Below are 19,189 nucleotides of genomic sequence, written 5' to 3'. Positions count from 1 at the left end.
CAATGCTTGCATTTATAGCTCCCAATTTGGGAAGTTTGACAAGTTATTAATGGTTGTAGGGCTTGCTTCTTCTTTTCTTGACATTTCTTCACTATATATCTGATCTTCTCTCATGATTTTTCTCTTAGCTTTGGACTGCCAGACTCTAATTTTCTTTTCATTTCTTCATTTATTTTTTTATTTCTTTCTCCTCCTTTTTGTAGGTGAAGCTTCCACTTACAGCCATCTAATTTCATTTTCTCACTACAGCGTCCCATCCGTGTATTCTTTTTCACTGGAGCCTTTTCTGTATAAAATAAATACATTTCTATGAAGACTGAATTAACACCAAACTAGAACATAATTTAATAGACTTTTGTAAAAAAATAATAGCTTATAACATGTCTAGTAAGCTCATGTAAACTGATATGAAAGAGAATTTTAATTGATATCACTTTTTGTTAATGAAAAATATTCTGTAATAATACACATTAGTGAAAAACAGGTGTAAATAATATTTAATTTATGGACGAATAATAAGCTTACATAATTCAATTCACTCCAAAATGGATATAAGCAAAATAATTTTATTAGTTGTGGATTGTATTGACTTGTAACGCAGTTTCACTAATTAGTGTAAGGGTCATTTCATTTAAATCAACCTATGAAAAAATAAATTTGGAGCTTGACCTCCCAGATATTTGTAATTTTTGTATGGAAGTTGTACCTACTAAGATTATTGTTAAAATGAAAACTTTTGCATATTTCTGCCTTTGGGTTTTTGAGTAACACAGGCTTTTAAAAACCCACAAAAAGACAGTTTTTAGTTATGTCTCAGTATTTTTAAACACTGTAATTAAAAAATTAATATAGCTAAAGAGGTAAAATGTGTGGCATTCTTTTCTATTTGAAATTTCCTTTATGTCACGTATCATACAAATGTTTTTTATATTTTGAATTTTTTTTATTCTCCCAAAAATGGTATTTGAAAAACAAAAATACGTCCCCTTATTTTTTTTTTTTAAATATATGTTATTTAGATTATAATTGACTACATATATGCCAAATTTCAGAATGGGATGTAATTGGGTTCTTATTCAAAAAGGTATTTTGTTACTGTAGTACATAGTTTTGGTGTGAGCAGTTATTGCTATGTATATTAACCCTTTGAGGAGTAATGACGTCTTGGAATGTCATTAGGTTCTGTTCCACAGGAGTAACAGCTGAAACAGGAAAATACAACCCAGAAGTAAAAAAAAAAACACATTAAACATATCTTTTTAATTGATTACAAATAAAAATGTACAAAAGTTGGAATGTTTACATTTTTTTGTGATTTACAGGTGATTTACAAATATTTTTGGTGTGAAATTCCTCAAAACAAGGGTAAATAAACAATGCTACATTGCAGTCTGGGCAGTGAAATGTGGTATCCTTCCTCTTCTTTTCACGGGTGGTTGTGTTGTAGCATACATAACACCGCTTTTGAGCTTTCCTTGCTTGACCTTCAAGGAGTAGGGAGGGGGCAGGCAACATGGCACGCTGTCAGAAATAAGATGGTTGATAATAATGTCTTATTTGCCGATTATTCTGCCTAAAAAATTACACTACCAACTATGGTTTTTTTTTTAAAATTAGTTTTAAATAACTATATGGTTCTAAATGGATACATATAATACAAAAACTAAAGAAAAAAATCAATTTCATAACAAACAATAAATGACGTTCTGGAACGTCACTACTCCTTTTGGCTTATTTTTCATTTGTCGTTCTGGAACATCATTACTATTTTGAAGCAGTTTCCCGTACTACTCAAAGGGTTAAATAAGGTACTGTGTTCTGCAATCATACCTAGTAGAGAAAATCTCAAATGATATAGAAATAGCCTTAAAATATTTTACCTTAAAGGAAAACTCAATATTGATTATTACAATTTATACTGCCTTTTTTTCATTTTGTTTATGATTAACCATATCGGCTATATCCTCTTCTGTCATCTGGTAATGCTGGTTGAAATTGAGCCACTCTGATGTTTTCTTTGGTAACCAAGTATTTGACTTACTTTAGTTCTCAACCACCATCAATAAACAACATTCGATTGTGGTATAAGCGGTTTATAGAAACCTGGTGTCTGTGCAAGAGGCCTGACAGACCACGCATGTGACTTGTTCCAGCACATAATGCACAGTTTGGAATGAATTAAGCTATTGAATAGATGTCAACCGTACAACTACTGGAGTACATAGTAAACATTTATAAATATTCTTTCCTTTGTGAGTGTTTCAAAGTTCAATCTATTAGTGTGAAGCGATTTTAAAAATATGGCACTTTAAAATCGGGACATACTTTTTTTTTAATATCGTTTACATTGGCCGTTACAGTATCGTTCAGATAATTTACCTTTTGCATTGGACCTTTATTTCGCTAATGCTATTAGAATGGGTTAAATACAATTTTTTATAAACAAATAATTAGACTAACCTGTTATTATTTGTGCTTATTTTAGATTTTTCTACTTTTGAGCAATTTTCATGTAATTCACCATGATAAGAAAATTAAAATAGTAATAGTACTTACTTTTGAGTATAAATTAAATTTTACTAAAACTCCTAATTAAAAAACCCAAGTATTGCAGAGCATCAATAATCTGGGTTTACTGCGACTCGACCAGTTTTTAATTGTTGAAATATTAGGATTTTTAAAATAAACCTATAAAAGGCCAGTAAATGTAAAAACCTAGCTAAAATCCACTGTAATTCACTCTAACAGTTAATAAGAAGTGGTGCATGTGAATAAAGCCACTACCGTTGTAAAATTTTAACAAGTTTATTATGAAAACATAATTAAGTTATTTTATGAGAGGAAATGTCTATAGATGTATCAAAATACATCTAAGTGTAGTATTCAAAATGCTGCTAACAAATACTTTGTACAGTTTTTGAACTTTAAACGCTAAAAAAATTTTAAACTGCAATAATCCTTTGTTTTTTTTTTTTTTTTAGTTAAAATCCCTTATGTGTTTAAGAAAAAAGGCTGGATCGGTGTCTTCTCATTTAATTTTTCTATTTAAGCTATGACAGTAGTGTCTCTGTTGCCATAAAAGTTACAGTATTTGTAGGCCCTGCTTCTTGAATGACACTTTCATTCTTATCCTCAACCGATTCTATTATTTCTGTGCCACTTTTAATTAGTACCCCTAAGTAAGCAAATAAACTCCTTACCTACCACAATTAATGGGCAGCTTATACCCATAGTGTTTGGCAAGTTTAAACTAAACCAATACCGTACTGTATTTACTTAATGCAATTTTTCATTGGGATCATATCTGGATTATTAATGGTTGAGATTTATGATGTCTGAATTATTGACATTCTACTGTAATTTTTCTTTTTAATCGCTCCTCTCTCACTGCTTAATACAGATTTATAGTTAGGCAAATAAAATTGGACAATGTGGCAAGTTTGGCTACTCTGTTCCTTCATTCTTGAGAATTCCTATTTGTAATGTGTAAATAATGTATGTGCTAATTGTTTATGTTTAACCATATGGTTAATATACTCTAAAATTGTTTATTTTCCACAGGATGATGAAGTATTTATCAAGACACAACCCATTAAAAAATTTAAAGATATACATGATGTCAAACATACTTCAAAAAAAGCTGTGTTTGTACAAACCAATACAACAAAGTTGGCAACAAAGAAAATCCTTGAAAATATGGCTGTGCTTGGAAGACAGGTTTTTGGGCAGTTACTATCTGTCAAAACAAAACGCATATTTCAGACATTGCTTGATGATGTAAAAATAACTGATCCAACCTCACCAGACCTCTTAAAAGAAGCTTTAAAGGTTTGTATATGTAGATTTAATTTAGTCGAGTATTAATCATAATGTGTAATTAATTATTATAATAATTTCAGGTTGTTTTACAAAGTAACTATATTCTAGTATAACACCTCAATTGACTTCACCCTTTTTCTGGAACATTGTTACCTCTGCCTCTATTGTTACTGTCCGTAGGTTAAGAAAAGTTACTTCGAGTGGGGGAGGGGAATTGATCGATAATGAAGTTGTGTTCTTATGGCTTTTTAGTCTATCAGATAACTATTTGACTACACGTGTGTTGGAAAGGAAAGCCTTGCAGCAGCTATTGACTTTTCTTTCCGGAGCTAAATGTTATACTGAAATTAGTTTTTGTTTTGTTCTATCAGTCAAAATTGGTCTTAAGATTTAATTTAATATTCACACTGTTTTGGCTATACAGCAATAAAATTTAAATAGAAACAAGAGTCAAGATATTGAATGTTTTCAAATAACACAGCAATGTTACTTTACAAAAATATTTACTGAAACAACAGAGCATCGAAGGACTGAACTTAACAAAAGACTACCAAATTAATTGTAACTTTTTTCCGGATTAGTAAAAACTGATGATTAATAGCTCAAACTGTTCTGTTTTTAATGCATCTTAATTGTAGGAAGCTTAGGTTTGTGTCCCTGAAAGGAACATAAAAAGCATATACAGGTAGACAAATAACGACAATATTTTAAAAAGTACTTGTTGGGTCCTCAATAAAGAAATTTAATATTAAATTTAAAACTAAGTACTCCAAAGATCTTAATGTTGACACATCTAGAATTATTAATTTAAACTTTTATGTTGTGTGACACTTAAGTAAGTTAATATTCTAAGATAAATAAACTAAAAACAACTTTTTTTATTTAGTTAATAAACGATAAAACTGGATCAAATGGTTTACTCAAGATTAAAAATTATGCAGATTTAAAAGAAAAAGGATCTTCATGTAATGTTTTCCAATAAAAATTTAGACTAAAATAAAAACTGTTCAAACATTATTATACAAATTTGCCCACTGTGCTAGTCTCAACATGTCCAGCACAATTTATTCATAAAGCTGTTCGTACACAATTTATAACTTTCAAATTTCAACAAAAGTCTTTAAATACTAACAGATTGTTATTCTTTATACTCAACTTTCAGTGTGTAAAAAAGTTTGTGGTCTTAAAAATTTATTGAAAAACAACTTCAAAATGGATCAAATTGCATCCAAAGATTATCTCTCTAAACTTCATAATTAATTTTATTAAAAGAGTAATATAATTGCAATGGTAAGAAGTATAATAAAATTCTGAAGTGAAACAAAGGTGTTAGATATTTATGTAGAAATCAGAGTATTATTATTTACTAGCACTTACCCACAGCTTTGCACACAATTTCCTGTTGAATAATAGATCATAAGCATATCCTTTTTAAATGGCATAAAAAACACTCCAGATATAATTAATGGCGATTGAAGATATTCCAGTCACCTGATCCATACCAGAATAGTTGCACTTTAAGTTTGGAGAGCAGTTGTTTAGGGGTCCTGAAGTCAGAGTAAAACAAACTTTATAAATACTAAATAAATTTTTTCTGCAACATTGCATGTATTTGATTGAATGGCTCCATCGATTTCAGTAACTACTGAACTGTTTTAGATCAATATGGAAGAACCCTAAAGTCGAATCTGTAGCTTTTTTAGCGAAAGCACTAATGATGTAATACAATGGAGCCCTATGATATTCCTGAAATGGAAGTAAGCGTATATCATAATATACCATCTACACATTTTTCGGTATTCATAGTGGAGGATCAGAGGTTAAGCGAAATTGCAAGTAATTCTTATTTAATTTTTTGTGCTTCTAGAGTTCTTCTGTTTCTAATTAAATATATTTACGATGCCAGACTTGAGTTTGCTTCTTTGCTCCGATAAACAATGTGTATATAGCCTAGTCAATGAATGATTCTAGAAGGAAAGTCATTAAGCGGAAAAACCATCTATGGGGTGTTAATCAGGTAACTTGGTAGTAAAATTCTTCAACCCTCGGGGTGGCACAAGGGAGGACAAAGGTACCTTTTTTTGTTTTTTGCCTATATCAATAGGGCTTGGTCATACAAAACTTTTATATACATAAAATAATAAAGCTGATAAAATTTCCTACATCTTTGGTTCTTATATTGAAAAAAATATCTGTTACTGTTAATGACATGTAAGGTATCGTAAATTAGTAATTAAAAAAAAACCCTTATAACATATTTTTTATCAAACTTCTGTCTCCAGTGCCTCCAGTCTTCATTCCACAGATCATTTGTCATAAAGGAAGTTGTAGAAAATTAAATGTACTTCAACACGAGTTTTTGTTTTATCATTTAAAAACAAAATGGAGGTTATATTTTTATTGAATTGATGCCATTTTGTTAATATTACACACATAATAACACAATTATTTGTTTTTATTATCCAATTATCTATTCAAACCTACTTGCCAAATTTGGTTTCTTTAGCTTAACTATTTCTAGAGATATTAATTTTTTAATAAAAAATACAAAATGACAGCTAGTGGCTAAATGACACATTTCTCGACCTATATTTACAGACATTTTTTTTGCTTGAAATGATGAATACTATCACCCACAGCTTGTGACCCACTTTTGTGAACACCCTGTATATATTTATATAAGTACTTGTCCCGTTGGAACAACCCGGGTACTTTTTGTGATCCAATCTATTAAAATTAAATTAGGCTATTGCTGTTTATTCAAATTTAATGAATGTTAAGTTGTTTAAGTGCAAAACCAGATAGACATTCATTCTTAGGAAATAGAAAATAATTTCATGTTTTCAATTGTTCTGAGTTTATACTAATGTTGTATTTATAAATGTAATAACACTGTTATCCAACTCCAGAATGTACCATGTCTTTAAAGTTTAAAATTTATACTTTTTACAGAACTTTAAGCGAAACTTGTAATATAAGCTATTATATTGTGTAGAAAAGTTTGGATTAGTTTTTACTATGGTTTGAAACTAATTTACTGAAAGTAAATTTTAACAAGATGCAACATTTCTGTAGTGGGTGAGTGGTAGACAGCTGTTCCCAGAAACCAGTTCCCTCCCGATTGGCCGAGTACTCAACTCTCTGTGTTCTAGTCGAGTTGAGAAGGCTGACAATATGGCAGAAGGAACTCAGCTCAAGCTTCTCCTTACACTTGAAGGAGGTTTAAAAGCTGTCTTCAAACCTCAATGGTGGGTAGATTATCGCTGTTTATTGGTTTACGTAATAGCCTTTGCTACAATAATATGTCCAGTTAGGAGAGTAATTAAACAAAAAGTACTTCAACAAATTTATCACTGTTTGAATTTTTAGGAGTCTTCCAGAAGAAGCAGCAATATACTGTTGAAGCTTTGCACAGAGTTTTTCCAGTTGTAGCTTTATCAATATTTAACTCTGTGGCCAATTTCTTTTACCTCTGTCTAAATGCTTTACAGCATCTAAGTTCTTTTTATGAGTAAGGGGTTTGTTTGCACTAACTTGCCATAAAAATAATCTCTCACACTTTTATATGCAAATGAACAAAGCAGAAGAAACAATTCATACACTGAAACAACAGGTAACTACTGCAAAGTTAATTACTGTACAGCACACAGCTACACTATGAGTTTCCAGTGTGTATTTTTGGCATGCCTAGGAAGGCAGAATACAGTCTGGTCTAGTAATCTAGCTATGTGTAATGTATGCTCACATTGCATTGCAAAACAACCATTGCATTACAATTTTGACAGTTACCTATAGTGGACTGTAACTGTACCTACAGTCTATAATATATTTCTGGCACATTTAGTGCTGAGATGACTCATTTTGAAGTTAGCTTGAACTACAGAAAACATCCATTGAAGGTGACTAGACATTTTCCAAGAGATGACCAGGAACACTTAATTGTACAAATATTAAACATTATTTTTAATAATGTAATTTAGACAATAGACAATATTCCTTATTAACAATATCATTAAGATATGTTACAGTGTTGTTAACAAAATTCTTTAGTCAGTCAGGTTCATCATTTCATGAGAAGAACTCATCCAGCGTGTAGAAAGTCTTGTAGCCAACTCTGAAGGGTCTTCTTCATGGCTCTTGGATTGTGGTCCTTTAGATATTCTTGTTGTGGTAGTTTGTTCAACAGTTTCAATCCTGCATATGATGGTTTTTTTTTCAAATAAGACTGTTCTGTGGACTGGTAGTGAATAATCTTCTGCTTGCCTGGTGTAATGGTTGTGCAGGTGGCTTTGTTTCGGAGGGTCTTTTGTTATGGAGTACAGGATGTTTTCCAGTATGTAAATTGAAGCTACTGTAAGTAGTTTCCAGTCTTTGTAAATGTTTCTGCAGCTCTCTCTAGGTCCTAGTCCTGCCATTATTCTAACTGCTTTTTTCTGCAAAATAATAGCTCTGTGAAGATTACCTTCAGAAGAACTTCCCCAAACAGTTATTCCGTAGCGTAGGTGGCTTTCAAATAATGCATGGTATGCAATTCTAGTAGCCTCATGAGTACTGGTTGCCTTTATTATCTTTAATGCATACAGTGCTGAGCTAAGCTTTAGGCAAAGACTATTTATGTGATCTTTCCAGTGCATATTATCATCGATTGTAATACCCAAGTGTTTAATTTTTTTGACTGCTTGGAGGCCTGGTAGGTCATATATGAGTGCATTTTTACTACCTAGTGACATTTTTTTTGTTTTGTTCTCATTTAAAACAAGATAATTTTTAACTGTATATTGCTGGGCCATGCTGAAAGCTATATAAGTGTCAATTTGTAGTTGTTTAGTATTCCCATTGGCTGAAAGCAGCACAGTGTCATCTATATACATTATCATGTTACAGTATTGTCTTAGATTTTGTTACAAATAAGATGAACAAAACTGGTCTGAGGACCGAGCCTTCTGGAACTCCTCTTCTTACTGGTAGAGGCTTGGACTGTGCTGATCTTGTGATTCTGCAGGTTGTTTCCTTCAGTTCGACCATTTGTGTTCGTCCCCTGAGTTAGCTTGCAAACCACTTGAGTGCTGTTTGTTGAATACCTAGATTTTTAAGTTTTGTTAGTATGAGGTCATACCCAAGGCAATCAAATGCCTTACTAAAGTCAAGGTATAAACTGGTGATTGTGTTACCGATTTCTAAGTTGTCAATTATATATTCAACAAGGTCAACAATAGCAGTGGTGGTAGATTTCCAGCGATGAAACTGTGCTGCTTGTCAGTCAATAGTTTATTGTCTTTTAGATACTCCATTAGTCTGATAAGAACGATTTTTTCAATGAGTTTTGAAACTGATGGGAGAAGAGAGATTAGTCTGTAGTTGGTAAGTTTTTGGGGGTCACTTTGTTTCAGTTTTGGATATACTTTAGCTATTTTTAATTTGGAAGGGAAGATGCCTTTTTCCAATGACATATTTGTGATTTCTACCAGGGGCTCTATTAGTTCTTTTCCACAATATTGAAGGATCTTAGTTGATATCCCATCAGTTCCAGAGGAAGTTGAACATCTTAAAGATCTCAAAACTCTAGTCATCTCATCAGCAGTTGTTGGATGTAGTGTTGTTAGGTTTTCTCTTGGAGCTGATTGGACCAATGAAGTGGTAGATACTGGGTTACTGTTTATGTTATTTGCTTTAAGTGTTTCTTCTGCTATGTCTGAGAAGTGTTTATTGAAACAATTAGCTATTTTTCAGTATCTGTAAGCCATCCTGTGTCATGGTGTATTTTTAATTTAGTGGTTTCAGGCTCAGTTTTCCTTTGTCTTTCATTGTTTATGGTGTTCCATATAGCTTTTGATCTATTGTCTGCTTGGTGTACATATCTTGCATTGGCTTCTTGTCTTGACTGCTTAAGTTTTTGGTCATATGTTTTCTTCAGTGCTGATGCAGTCTGTTTGTCAATTTCACTCCCAGTTAGAAGGTATTTGTCTTGTGCTTTTAAAAATTCTTCAGTTTCCCTGCTGTAGCCGATTAGTATGCCCTTTTTTCGTTTCTCTTGTGTTTTTATCTTAGGGCATGTCCAGTCAAGTGCGAATTGGAATGAAGTGTCAAAATGAGAGTAGGCCTCATCCACCCCTGTTGAGTTGATGACAGGGTCCCAATTTTTCTTAGACAGTAGATGTTTTAATCTCAGAAGATTGTTATGGGTAATATGTCTTTTCACAGTGTATTTATTTCCCCTTGTCTATTTTGGCATATTCAGTGTGCAAAATTGTCCTGTATGATCTGATAATCCTGTATTAATTATTTCAACTGTTATTGTATTTTGGTCTGGGTTTGTGCATACCATGTCTATAGAGGATACAGATGTTGATGTTATTCTGGTGGGTGGAATGTCTAATCTGTGGATGTTATATTGCTTTAGTAATTAATTTAGTGCTGGCCTTTCTCTTGAAGTCTCGTCTAGATTGTCAATGTTTATGTCTCCCATAATGAGTTTGTCAGTACCTGGAGTAAGTACTTTGTCAAAAGTTTCAGACAATACTTGAAGTAAAGAGTCAAGATTTGAACCTGGTGGTCGGTACACCCCCATCAGGCATATGCACTTTTTATTTGCAACTCTTAATTTAATAGCTGTTACTTCACGTGTCATCTCAATGCTGTGTTCTTCTACTCCCAAGCTTACAGTTTTGCACATAATTTGGTTGTGCTTATATATGGCAACTCTTCCTTTAGTATGATGTGCTCTGCCATATGAGCTGATTAGGGTGTAGTTGGCCAGTCTAGCATGCTCTATTATACCTTTTTTAAGTTTATGTTCTGTGAGTACTACTAGATCTGGATTTGTAGTGTGTAATAGGTGTTCTAGTCTGTCAATTTTGTTTGCCATTCTATTCATGTTTTGGTGGAAGAAAATTAGCTTTCCAGATCTAGTAATGAGTTTTGTTATATACAATGATTTACTGAGTTCACATGGTCTAAAAAAGAGTTGGGCTGAATGAGTTGGCTGTCTGGGAGTGTAAGAGCTGAATGAGTTGGCTGTCTGGGAGTGTAAGGCTGTCTGGTTGTCTTGACTGGTTCAAGAATTGTATGGTGTTCTCTTAGCTTTATAGACTGGTAGGGAAACACTCAATTTGTTGTTTTGGTTGTGTCTGTGAAGTGTCTTATTTGCACAGGTGAGATGGGGAAGAGATGATCAATTAATTACCTTCTTTGTTGTTCACCTTTGCTTGAGTTTCTCTTGTCAGAATTATTGGTTTAGTTTCGTTTTGTTGGCTATAGTCATGTTTAGGACAATATTGAAGATTATCAGCCAGCTATTTAATAATGTCTATCATTTTTATTTGCTGGGATTTCAGTTGAGCAAGCTCCATTAGTAGTGTTGGGGACTTCATGATTGGGGGCTCATCAATGTATGCAATTTGGATCCCTGCGCAGACACTTGGTTTTGCCTCTTGCTGAGAAATAAGATTTCTTTCTGAAGCATCTTTTTTGAGATGCAGAATAGTGTCATTTAGGATATATATTTTGGATTCATATTCACATATGTGTTTGTCCTGCAGTTTGTCATGTTCCTCACAAATATTTTGGATTTCGTGGTTATATTGCTTTTCTTTGGCAAGCTGTGCTTCTGTTTCTGTTGATTTTTTGATGTGGTCTTCTAGCCTTCTGGAGTAATTTACTCTTCTTCCAGTTCTTTCAATCTTTGCTTCAGAGCTAGCTAACCTGCATTCTAAAACTGATTTTTTATTATTTAGCAACTGATTATTTTCAAGTAGTTCCTCTAGTTGATTCTACAATATTTGATTTTCTTCTAGTAATGCTTTTCCAGCTTCTGCAGCTATAACTAAAGAATTGTTCAGGTCGGACTCCTCTTCATTCAGTGTAGCAATCAAATCTGTAACCTGAATCAGATTACTCTGGCTTGGTCTCACTGCTTTCAACAGAAGGAATGTTCATAGTGTCTGTTTGAGAGGTAGAGAGTGTACAAAATTTCAGTTCTGCATCTTTTATGGCCCTATTAAATTTGCTATTTCTATCAATTTTCAGTTTTGAGTTTACCATTAATTTCCCTGTTTGCGAGGTAAAAGCAAATGTCAAATTACTTTACTGTTGCTGTTTCACAATCGTCACCAAAATAGTGACATCGTATGATACTTTTTGCACTTACCTTTCTTTTTGTAATCTGAGATGGCCAGTGAGGGTAACCTCGTACTTTTGCAAAAACATCACCCACAGCAAGTACAGTTTCTTCTTCAGTTGACATGGCTGAACCAGAGGGTATTTTTTTGCAGATTTCCTGGTCACTTCAGATAGGAAAATAAAAGTTTATTTATGTTTGATTCGGTTCTTTGGTTAAAAATATTATTTGTGGTTTTTGCCAGGTGGTAAAAACACCTTTAGTTGGGTTCCCAATACGAAGCAGCAAATGAAGGTTATTACTTTTACAGCAGTCAATTCATAAACTTAGTCAGTGGTTGTTAAAATAGAAATAAGTTTTAATGACTTTGGCTGCTTGTCAGTCAAATTATTGAGTGTCTGGCTGATAAAATAAGTTCGTTTTAATGTCTTTGGCTGCTTGTAAAAGAATGGTCAGTTTTTTAAGCCTGGTTTGACTGGTTCCTATTGTCAGAATTTACTATATCATATAATAGAGTCAGTTCTTCAAAGTAGAAGTGAGTCAGAAGGAATGTATAATTTTATTTGTTTGTAAGGTTTAATCAAGTACCATGTCAAGTAGAATAATCTAGACAAGCAGTGAGAGTGAGGTGGTTGTATGCAGCAGTGTTGACTAGTGTGTGAGGTCAGTCGTGGGACTGCAGACTCAGCAGCAGCAGGTTACTGCTCCTAGTCTGAGTTGACACACTAGCAACTGTCACAGGTGGTGATGAGTTGGAGACTCTTAGCACTTTCGAGTTGGCCAATTCTTGTGACGTCACTTGTTGGTCATTTAGGTTAATTAGAATTATAAATTAGACTTGTCAGTTTTTATTAACAACTCAGACTACTAAGAACTTTTTTGATTGAGTTAATATTTTACTTAGTGAATTCTTGAGAAGTTCTTTATAAAAATGATAAAAAGTAGTAGATGTTTGTATTTAAGACATGTCTGTTGAGAAACGATCTTGAGTTTTACTCTGTAAGAACATTGATAAACTTAAAACACTTTTACTCCCTTATTTTGGTCATAGAATTATGGTAGATGTTTTAATTTAAAGATAGAATTAATATGCATTCAAACGCTTTTCAGCCTTTCTTGTAATGTGAAAACTATTTGAATATTTAAACAATATATTCAGGATTTATTTTTAGAAAAAATATGAAAAAACTATAATATGTTTGCACATTAATTATTTCTTTAAAATGAAACATTGTCCATAGTTCAAACAACCCGTCATAAAAGAGTAGAAGTCCGACATTGTTTGTATAGGGTTAAAATCAAGATGGCCGCCTCTTAGAACAGTACAGTCTTCTAAAATATTCTAACACTTTTTGACTGTTAGTGATTTATTGCAGAAGCCCCTATTATCCTATTTAATATACTTGGTTTTGAACTTAAGAAATTACCATTTTTATAAGAATAACTCATTAAATGAGATCAATGTTTTTATCTCTGAAGAAAAACAAATTTCAGATCAGTGTAAATAAGTACTTTACATAATTTTATATATTTATTTATTTTAGACAAAATTTACATTATGAACCATAAAACAACAATGTAAATTAAAATAAATATATGTAACAAGTTTAAAAGTTTATATGTTGATGCAGTTTACTCACTGGCTCAATTATTATTCTTGCTATATTGGCAGATCAATAGCTGTGAAACTTTTAACTTTTACTGAATTGAGCCAAAGAGGTATAATAGCTATTTTCTTTCAAAGCTCTTGACTTTTTACTCTTTTCTAAGTTAATTTCGGTATTTCCATGGGCCAATGAATAATCAATTGCTTGTAACTTAAGCCTCTTTACAAGTTAAAAGTGTAGGCTATCAGGCAAAAGATAAAAGTATAATTTTTTATCTTATGAGTACGTAATAAATACTCTTAATGTTACATATTTTTATAATTAAAACAAAAAAATTTAATGTTATTGTAAAATCTAAATTGACATGAAAATAAAAGTGTTTTTAAACATATATGTAACTTTAGAAAAATCCAAGGTTAATCTGCTATACAAATAGAATGAATAAAGCTCAAACCACAGGAAAAATTTAATTTAATAATAAAATACTATAATGTAACTTAGAAGAATTGTATGTAAACATTTGTTTTTAAATTTTGTATTTCTGATTTTTAAGAATTGTATTCTAGATGTTAGATTTCATATATATTTCAATAATTTTATACAATGATTCGCTATACATCATGGTTTCTAATAGAATTAAAAAAATCGATTTAAATTTTACTATGTACAGTATAGTCTATAATCTGGCTGTGCACCAAACTGGCGTGTCCAGTAATTCAGCATTCACTGAATGTCAGTGTGTCAGCTGTTTGTTTTCATGTTTCTACGTATAACGCATATATATATACATATATATATATATATATATATATACAGGGTGATTCGGTTAGTGTTACCGGCACTTTCTGAGCTGATTGTACTATAAAAAATAAAGAAAAAAGTTCATATAAACATGGGTCCGGAAATGCTTCCTTACTGGGTTATGGCCAATTGAAGATTTCACCAAAAATTGTGTGCAGGAGGTCAAATAATGATTTGCCGCGTGTTTATGAAGAGATATTTATAGGCGAATGCAACTTTTTCTAACGGATTTTTAGATGAGAAATTGAATAAAGTTCATCTCATAGCTGTATCTCATTTAGTTTTTTGTTATACTACAAAAAACAGAAATAAAATAATTTTGAAAACACTTTTTTAAGGTTTAACGGACAATTATTTTGTTAAATAGGCATTGAAGACCCACATTTTTACAAAGAAACTTGCAGAAAATTTAATTCTGAATAAAATTATGTGCCACACGGCTATTAACAGCGAAGTATTAGTTTCTGGAATTTAATTTTACAACAAACATTCTACCAAGCAAGAAATTCCAAAGCAAAGGAAAACCGCATTTTAATGACATAGAGTAGCCTACACATAAGATTTATTAGGATGCAATTTAAATTAAGTTTTAAATAAATTATTGTTTTTCATCTAAAGCTTATAATACTACGTACCACTTTCATAACAGGTGTTCAAAAATCAGTCCTTGTACTTCAATACACTTAGCAGCTCGCTTTCTGATTGATCGAGTTATCCTCCGCAACGCTGCACGATTGTTTTTGATTTGTGCGGCGGCATCTTCAATTCGATTTATTAACTCTTCACGTGTATTTACTTTTTCCTGGTACACCAGGTTCTTCATCCAACCCCATATACAGAAATCTAATGGAGTTAGATCTGGTGATCTTGGTGGCCAAGTGTGTGGTCCACCGCGACCAATCCATCGCCCGGGAAACTGCTCGTTTAAGTGCATTGTTACATTATGGGAAAAGTGGGCAGGGGCACCATCATGTTGATAAATAATATTGCACCTTGCTGCTAATGGAACATCTTCTAATAATAGTGGTAGTTGTTCTGTAAGGAATTCTAGGTACATGCGGGAATTTAGATGTCCTCGGAGAATGAATGGTCCTATTAATCGATCATGAATGAGTCCACACCATACATTTACACTAAATCTGTGTTGAAAGTTGCGCACGATTGTACTATGTGGATTTCCCTCTGCCCAAGTGTGTTCATTGTGAAGGTTGTTGACGCCATCTCGGGTAAATTGAGCTTCATCAGTGAATAAAATGGTTCTATGATGTTGACGGTTTCTAATTAACCAGTTGCAAAATTCCAATCGAAGAGGAGGATCTGTTGGTTGAATACTTTGAACTTGTTGTTTATGGTAAGGGAACATGCTATTTTTGCGCAAAGTTCTCCATACTTCAGACTGAGACACTGCGAATCGCCTAGAAAGACGCCGTGTACTGACACCAGGACTGCGTTCAGTAGCCATGATTATAGCCTCTTCCATATCTACATTATTCTGGGCAGGGCGATCCCGATAATTATTAATACTAGGAAGTTTACCTGTTACTCTTAGGGTACGAAATGATCCACTGATCGTTTTTGGGTTTGGAACTCTGCGATTAGGAAATCGTCTTCGGTATTCTGCAGTAGCAGCGGTTGCATTTCCGTCACAAACGCCTAAGACAAATACCATGTCGGCATATTCTTCCGTTGTAAATAACAAAGGCATTGCAATTGTGATAGTAAGTTACTTTAAAATACACTTCACTAACAAACGAGTAGTAAATTAATTGTATTAAATTGCACTCATTAAACTAGTACAGAATTGGTAACAAATAATTTTGATTCCTCAATAAGTTGCAGTGTATTGTTGAACAGCTGATTTGTGATACCAACTTATAAAAACATAATTTACCTTCTGTAAAGCTAACATGACAAAGATATGTAGGTACATGATGTAACCATTTGGATAGTCCTAAAAAGTAATAGTATTATTGTTTTTTAGTTGAGCATTAATCTATTAAAATCGTATTTACAATTGTATGCTAATCAATTATTTGTGTACCTTATATCATTACATTACGGTGTTTATTTACTAAATACGTATTTCTTGCTTGGTAGAATGTTTGTTGTAAAATTAAATTCCAGAAACTAATACTTCGCTGTTAATAGCCGTGTGGCACATAATTTTATTCAGAATTAAATTTTCTGCAAGTTTCTTTGTAAAAATGTGGGTCTTCAATGCCTATTTAACAAAATAATTGTCCGTTAAACCTTAAAAAAGTGTTTTCAAAATTATTTTATTTCTGTTTTTTGTAGTATAACAAAAAAACTAAATGAGATACAGCTATGAGATGAACTTTATTCAATTTCTCATCTAAAAATCCGTTAGAAAAAGTTGCATTCGCCTATAAATATCTCTTCATAAACACGCGGCAAATCATCATTTGACCTCCTGCACACAATTTTTGGTGAAATCTTCAATTGGCCATAACCCAGTAAGGAAGCATTTCCGGACCCATGTTTATATGAACTTTTTTCTTTATTTTTTATAGTACAATCAGCTCAGAAAGTGCCGGTAACACTAACCGAATCACCCTGTATATACAGGGTGTCCAAAAAGTCCCGGGTCGGTTGAATATTTTTCAAAATATTTAAAATAGAGCTACAAAACCTTACACAAAGTTACTGGACATAAAAATCTATTTTATCACATATTCAGTCATCCGCTACTTCCTCAGGGGGCGGCCCGCTAGGAGTCAGAAGAAAATCTTGAATGTAAGCATAGGTTGATATGCATATCAAATTAAAGGTCTTTATTAGTAGAGTACAAAGCCGAAAACCCGATCTCAAACGGATGACCGAGTCAAAAATGACAGCCGTTCAAAGATGGCTAGAGTTTGCAACTTAGGTTAATGTAACAAAATACACTGATGAGCGTTTTGATTTTAACTTTACTAACCCAAAACTGTTTACAATTTAATGAGTTATTCAAATGACCCTCAAACACCTCAAGAAACACCTCATGTCCATTTTTTAATGTTAGGAAAGTTAAAATAAAAAATCTCATCAGTGTATTTTGTTACATTAACCTAAGTTGCAAACTCTAGCCATCTTTGAACGGCTGTCATTTTTGACTCGGTCATCCGTTTGAGGTCGGGTTTGCGGCTTTGTACTCTACTAATAAAGACCTTTAATTTGATATGCATATCAACCTATGCTTACATTTAAGATTTTCTTCTGACTCCTAGCGGACCGCCCCCCTGAGGAAGTAGCCGATCACTGAATATGTGATAAAATAGATTTTTATGTCCAGTAACTTTGTGTAAGGTTTTGTAGCTCTATTTTAAATATTTTGAAAAATATTCAACTGACCCGGGACTTTTTGGACACCCTGTATATATATATATATATATATATATATATATATATCAGTATAATTGGTTCAGACAAAATATATATACAAAATGAAGTATAACAAATTACAAAAATACATCTGGTCACAATGTTCTATAATATTTAGCTGGTCTAGTTTTAAAGTAACATTTTGTTTATTGTCTTTCAGTATTGTAAAGTTTTTCTGACGGATATCATGCTTGTTCTCACAATTCCATGTAACATATGACCGTAGTATAATGTGTGCATCAGGTACAAGAGGACTGAGGTAGTTTCTGGTGATGTGTACGCTGGTAAAGATCGCCACAACGGTGAAGTGGCAGCATTCCATCTGTCTTGGTTGTTGGGTCTGCGAAGAGTCCCTCTTACTGTTGGTCGAAGGTTGAATCTGCGCCAAGAAATTATGCCAGTTGGATCTTCAAACCTTTTGAAAACTTTCCACCAAGAAGGTAAAATTAATTATTATAATCGGTATTGTTAGTAGTCCTTGATATTTTTGGGTATAAGTAAAAGTCAAAACATTTGTTTCACCATTGAACATTGCATAGATATTGGTGTTAATCAAGTAAGACAATATTGAAACTACAATGGGGATGCGTAAATGATATAAGCTTATATGGTACGGATAAAAAACCGTGTAGCCTTAATAAAGCTACAATAACTGAACAATAGATGGCAAGTATAAATTATAGAACCTTTTTCAAGTTTAAGGAAAATTGAAATATGCTTGAAAGAAACATTACCTCCAACATGATTCCTGATGTCACTTCCCTTTATACAAGTATCCCACACACGTATGCTCTAGCAGATTGGAATATTTTCTGGACAAACCCCAAACAAAGAACCATCAACTGCTTTCATTGTAAACCTAGCAGGGTGCATACTTCGAAAAAACAACTTCCAGTTTGACCGAAAGAATTTTTTGCATGTGAGAGGAACCATATACTTGAGGCACCATCTTACGCCAATATCTATAAGGACAAGCTGTTGCAGGCTTTTCAGAACAAACAACAACCTCGCAATGTATTGGTTCTGTATCACAGTCAACATTTTCATGATAGACTGCCAAGCAAGGTTCTAGAGAAACAACTTTCTGAGAAACCTCAACAAATTCAGCTCCCTGCAGTTAACCCATACAGCCTCCACCACAGGCACAGTGTTTCTAGATGTCATCATTAAACATTAAAATGTGAACAACTCCCTAATCTGAAAAATCTATGTGCCAATCCTAAAATCCCTAATACCAACACACCTAATAGTAAAAACAATTCTCGTTGCCATCATGGTTACCCATATGACCAATGTAAAAGGTTAATGCTCAGCAAAATCCCATGGAGTGACATGTACCATCATCTATCTCATTGATCCTCCTATATTTATGAAGCTTCATACACATTTTCAAGTTTATAGGTTAGTTAATTTTCAATATATATTGTGCGAATAGAGAGATAGTTAGACAGACAGACAGAAAGGA

The 19,189-nt window shown here is 32.9% G+C and overlaps 1 protein-coding gene across 1 annotated transcript in view; it reads left to right on the top strand.

Annotated features, from left to right (window-relative positions):
* LOC124360276 (glycosaminoglycan xylosylkinase) overlaps nt 1-19,189 on the top strand; it is a 40,260-nt gene that overhangs the window by 2,169 nt on the left and 18,902 nt on the right. The window contains exons 2-4 of the mRNA XM_046813741.1: nt 3,562-3,828; nt 6,895-7,067; nt 17,968-18,164. Coding sequence (XP_046669697.1) covers nt 3,562-3,828; nt 6,895-7,067; nt 17,968-18,164 — 637 coding nt within the window. The remainder of the gene's footprint in view (nt 1-3,561; nt 3,829-6,894; nt 7,068-17,967; nt 18,165-19,189) is intronic.

Source organism: Homalodisca vitripennis, chromosome 4 (genome assembly GCF_021130785.1).
Source record: "Homalodisca vitripennis isolate AUS2020 chromosome 4, UT_GWSS_2.1, whole genome shotgun sequence".
NCBI lineage: Eukaryota > Metazoa > Arthropoda > Insecta > Hemiptera > Cicadellidae > Homalodisca > Homalodisca vitripennis.
The sequence above is the reverse complement of the archived record's forward strand: the minus strand, read 5'-3'. Positions and strand labels throughout refer to the sequence as shown.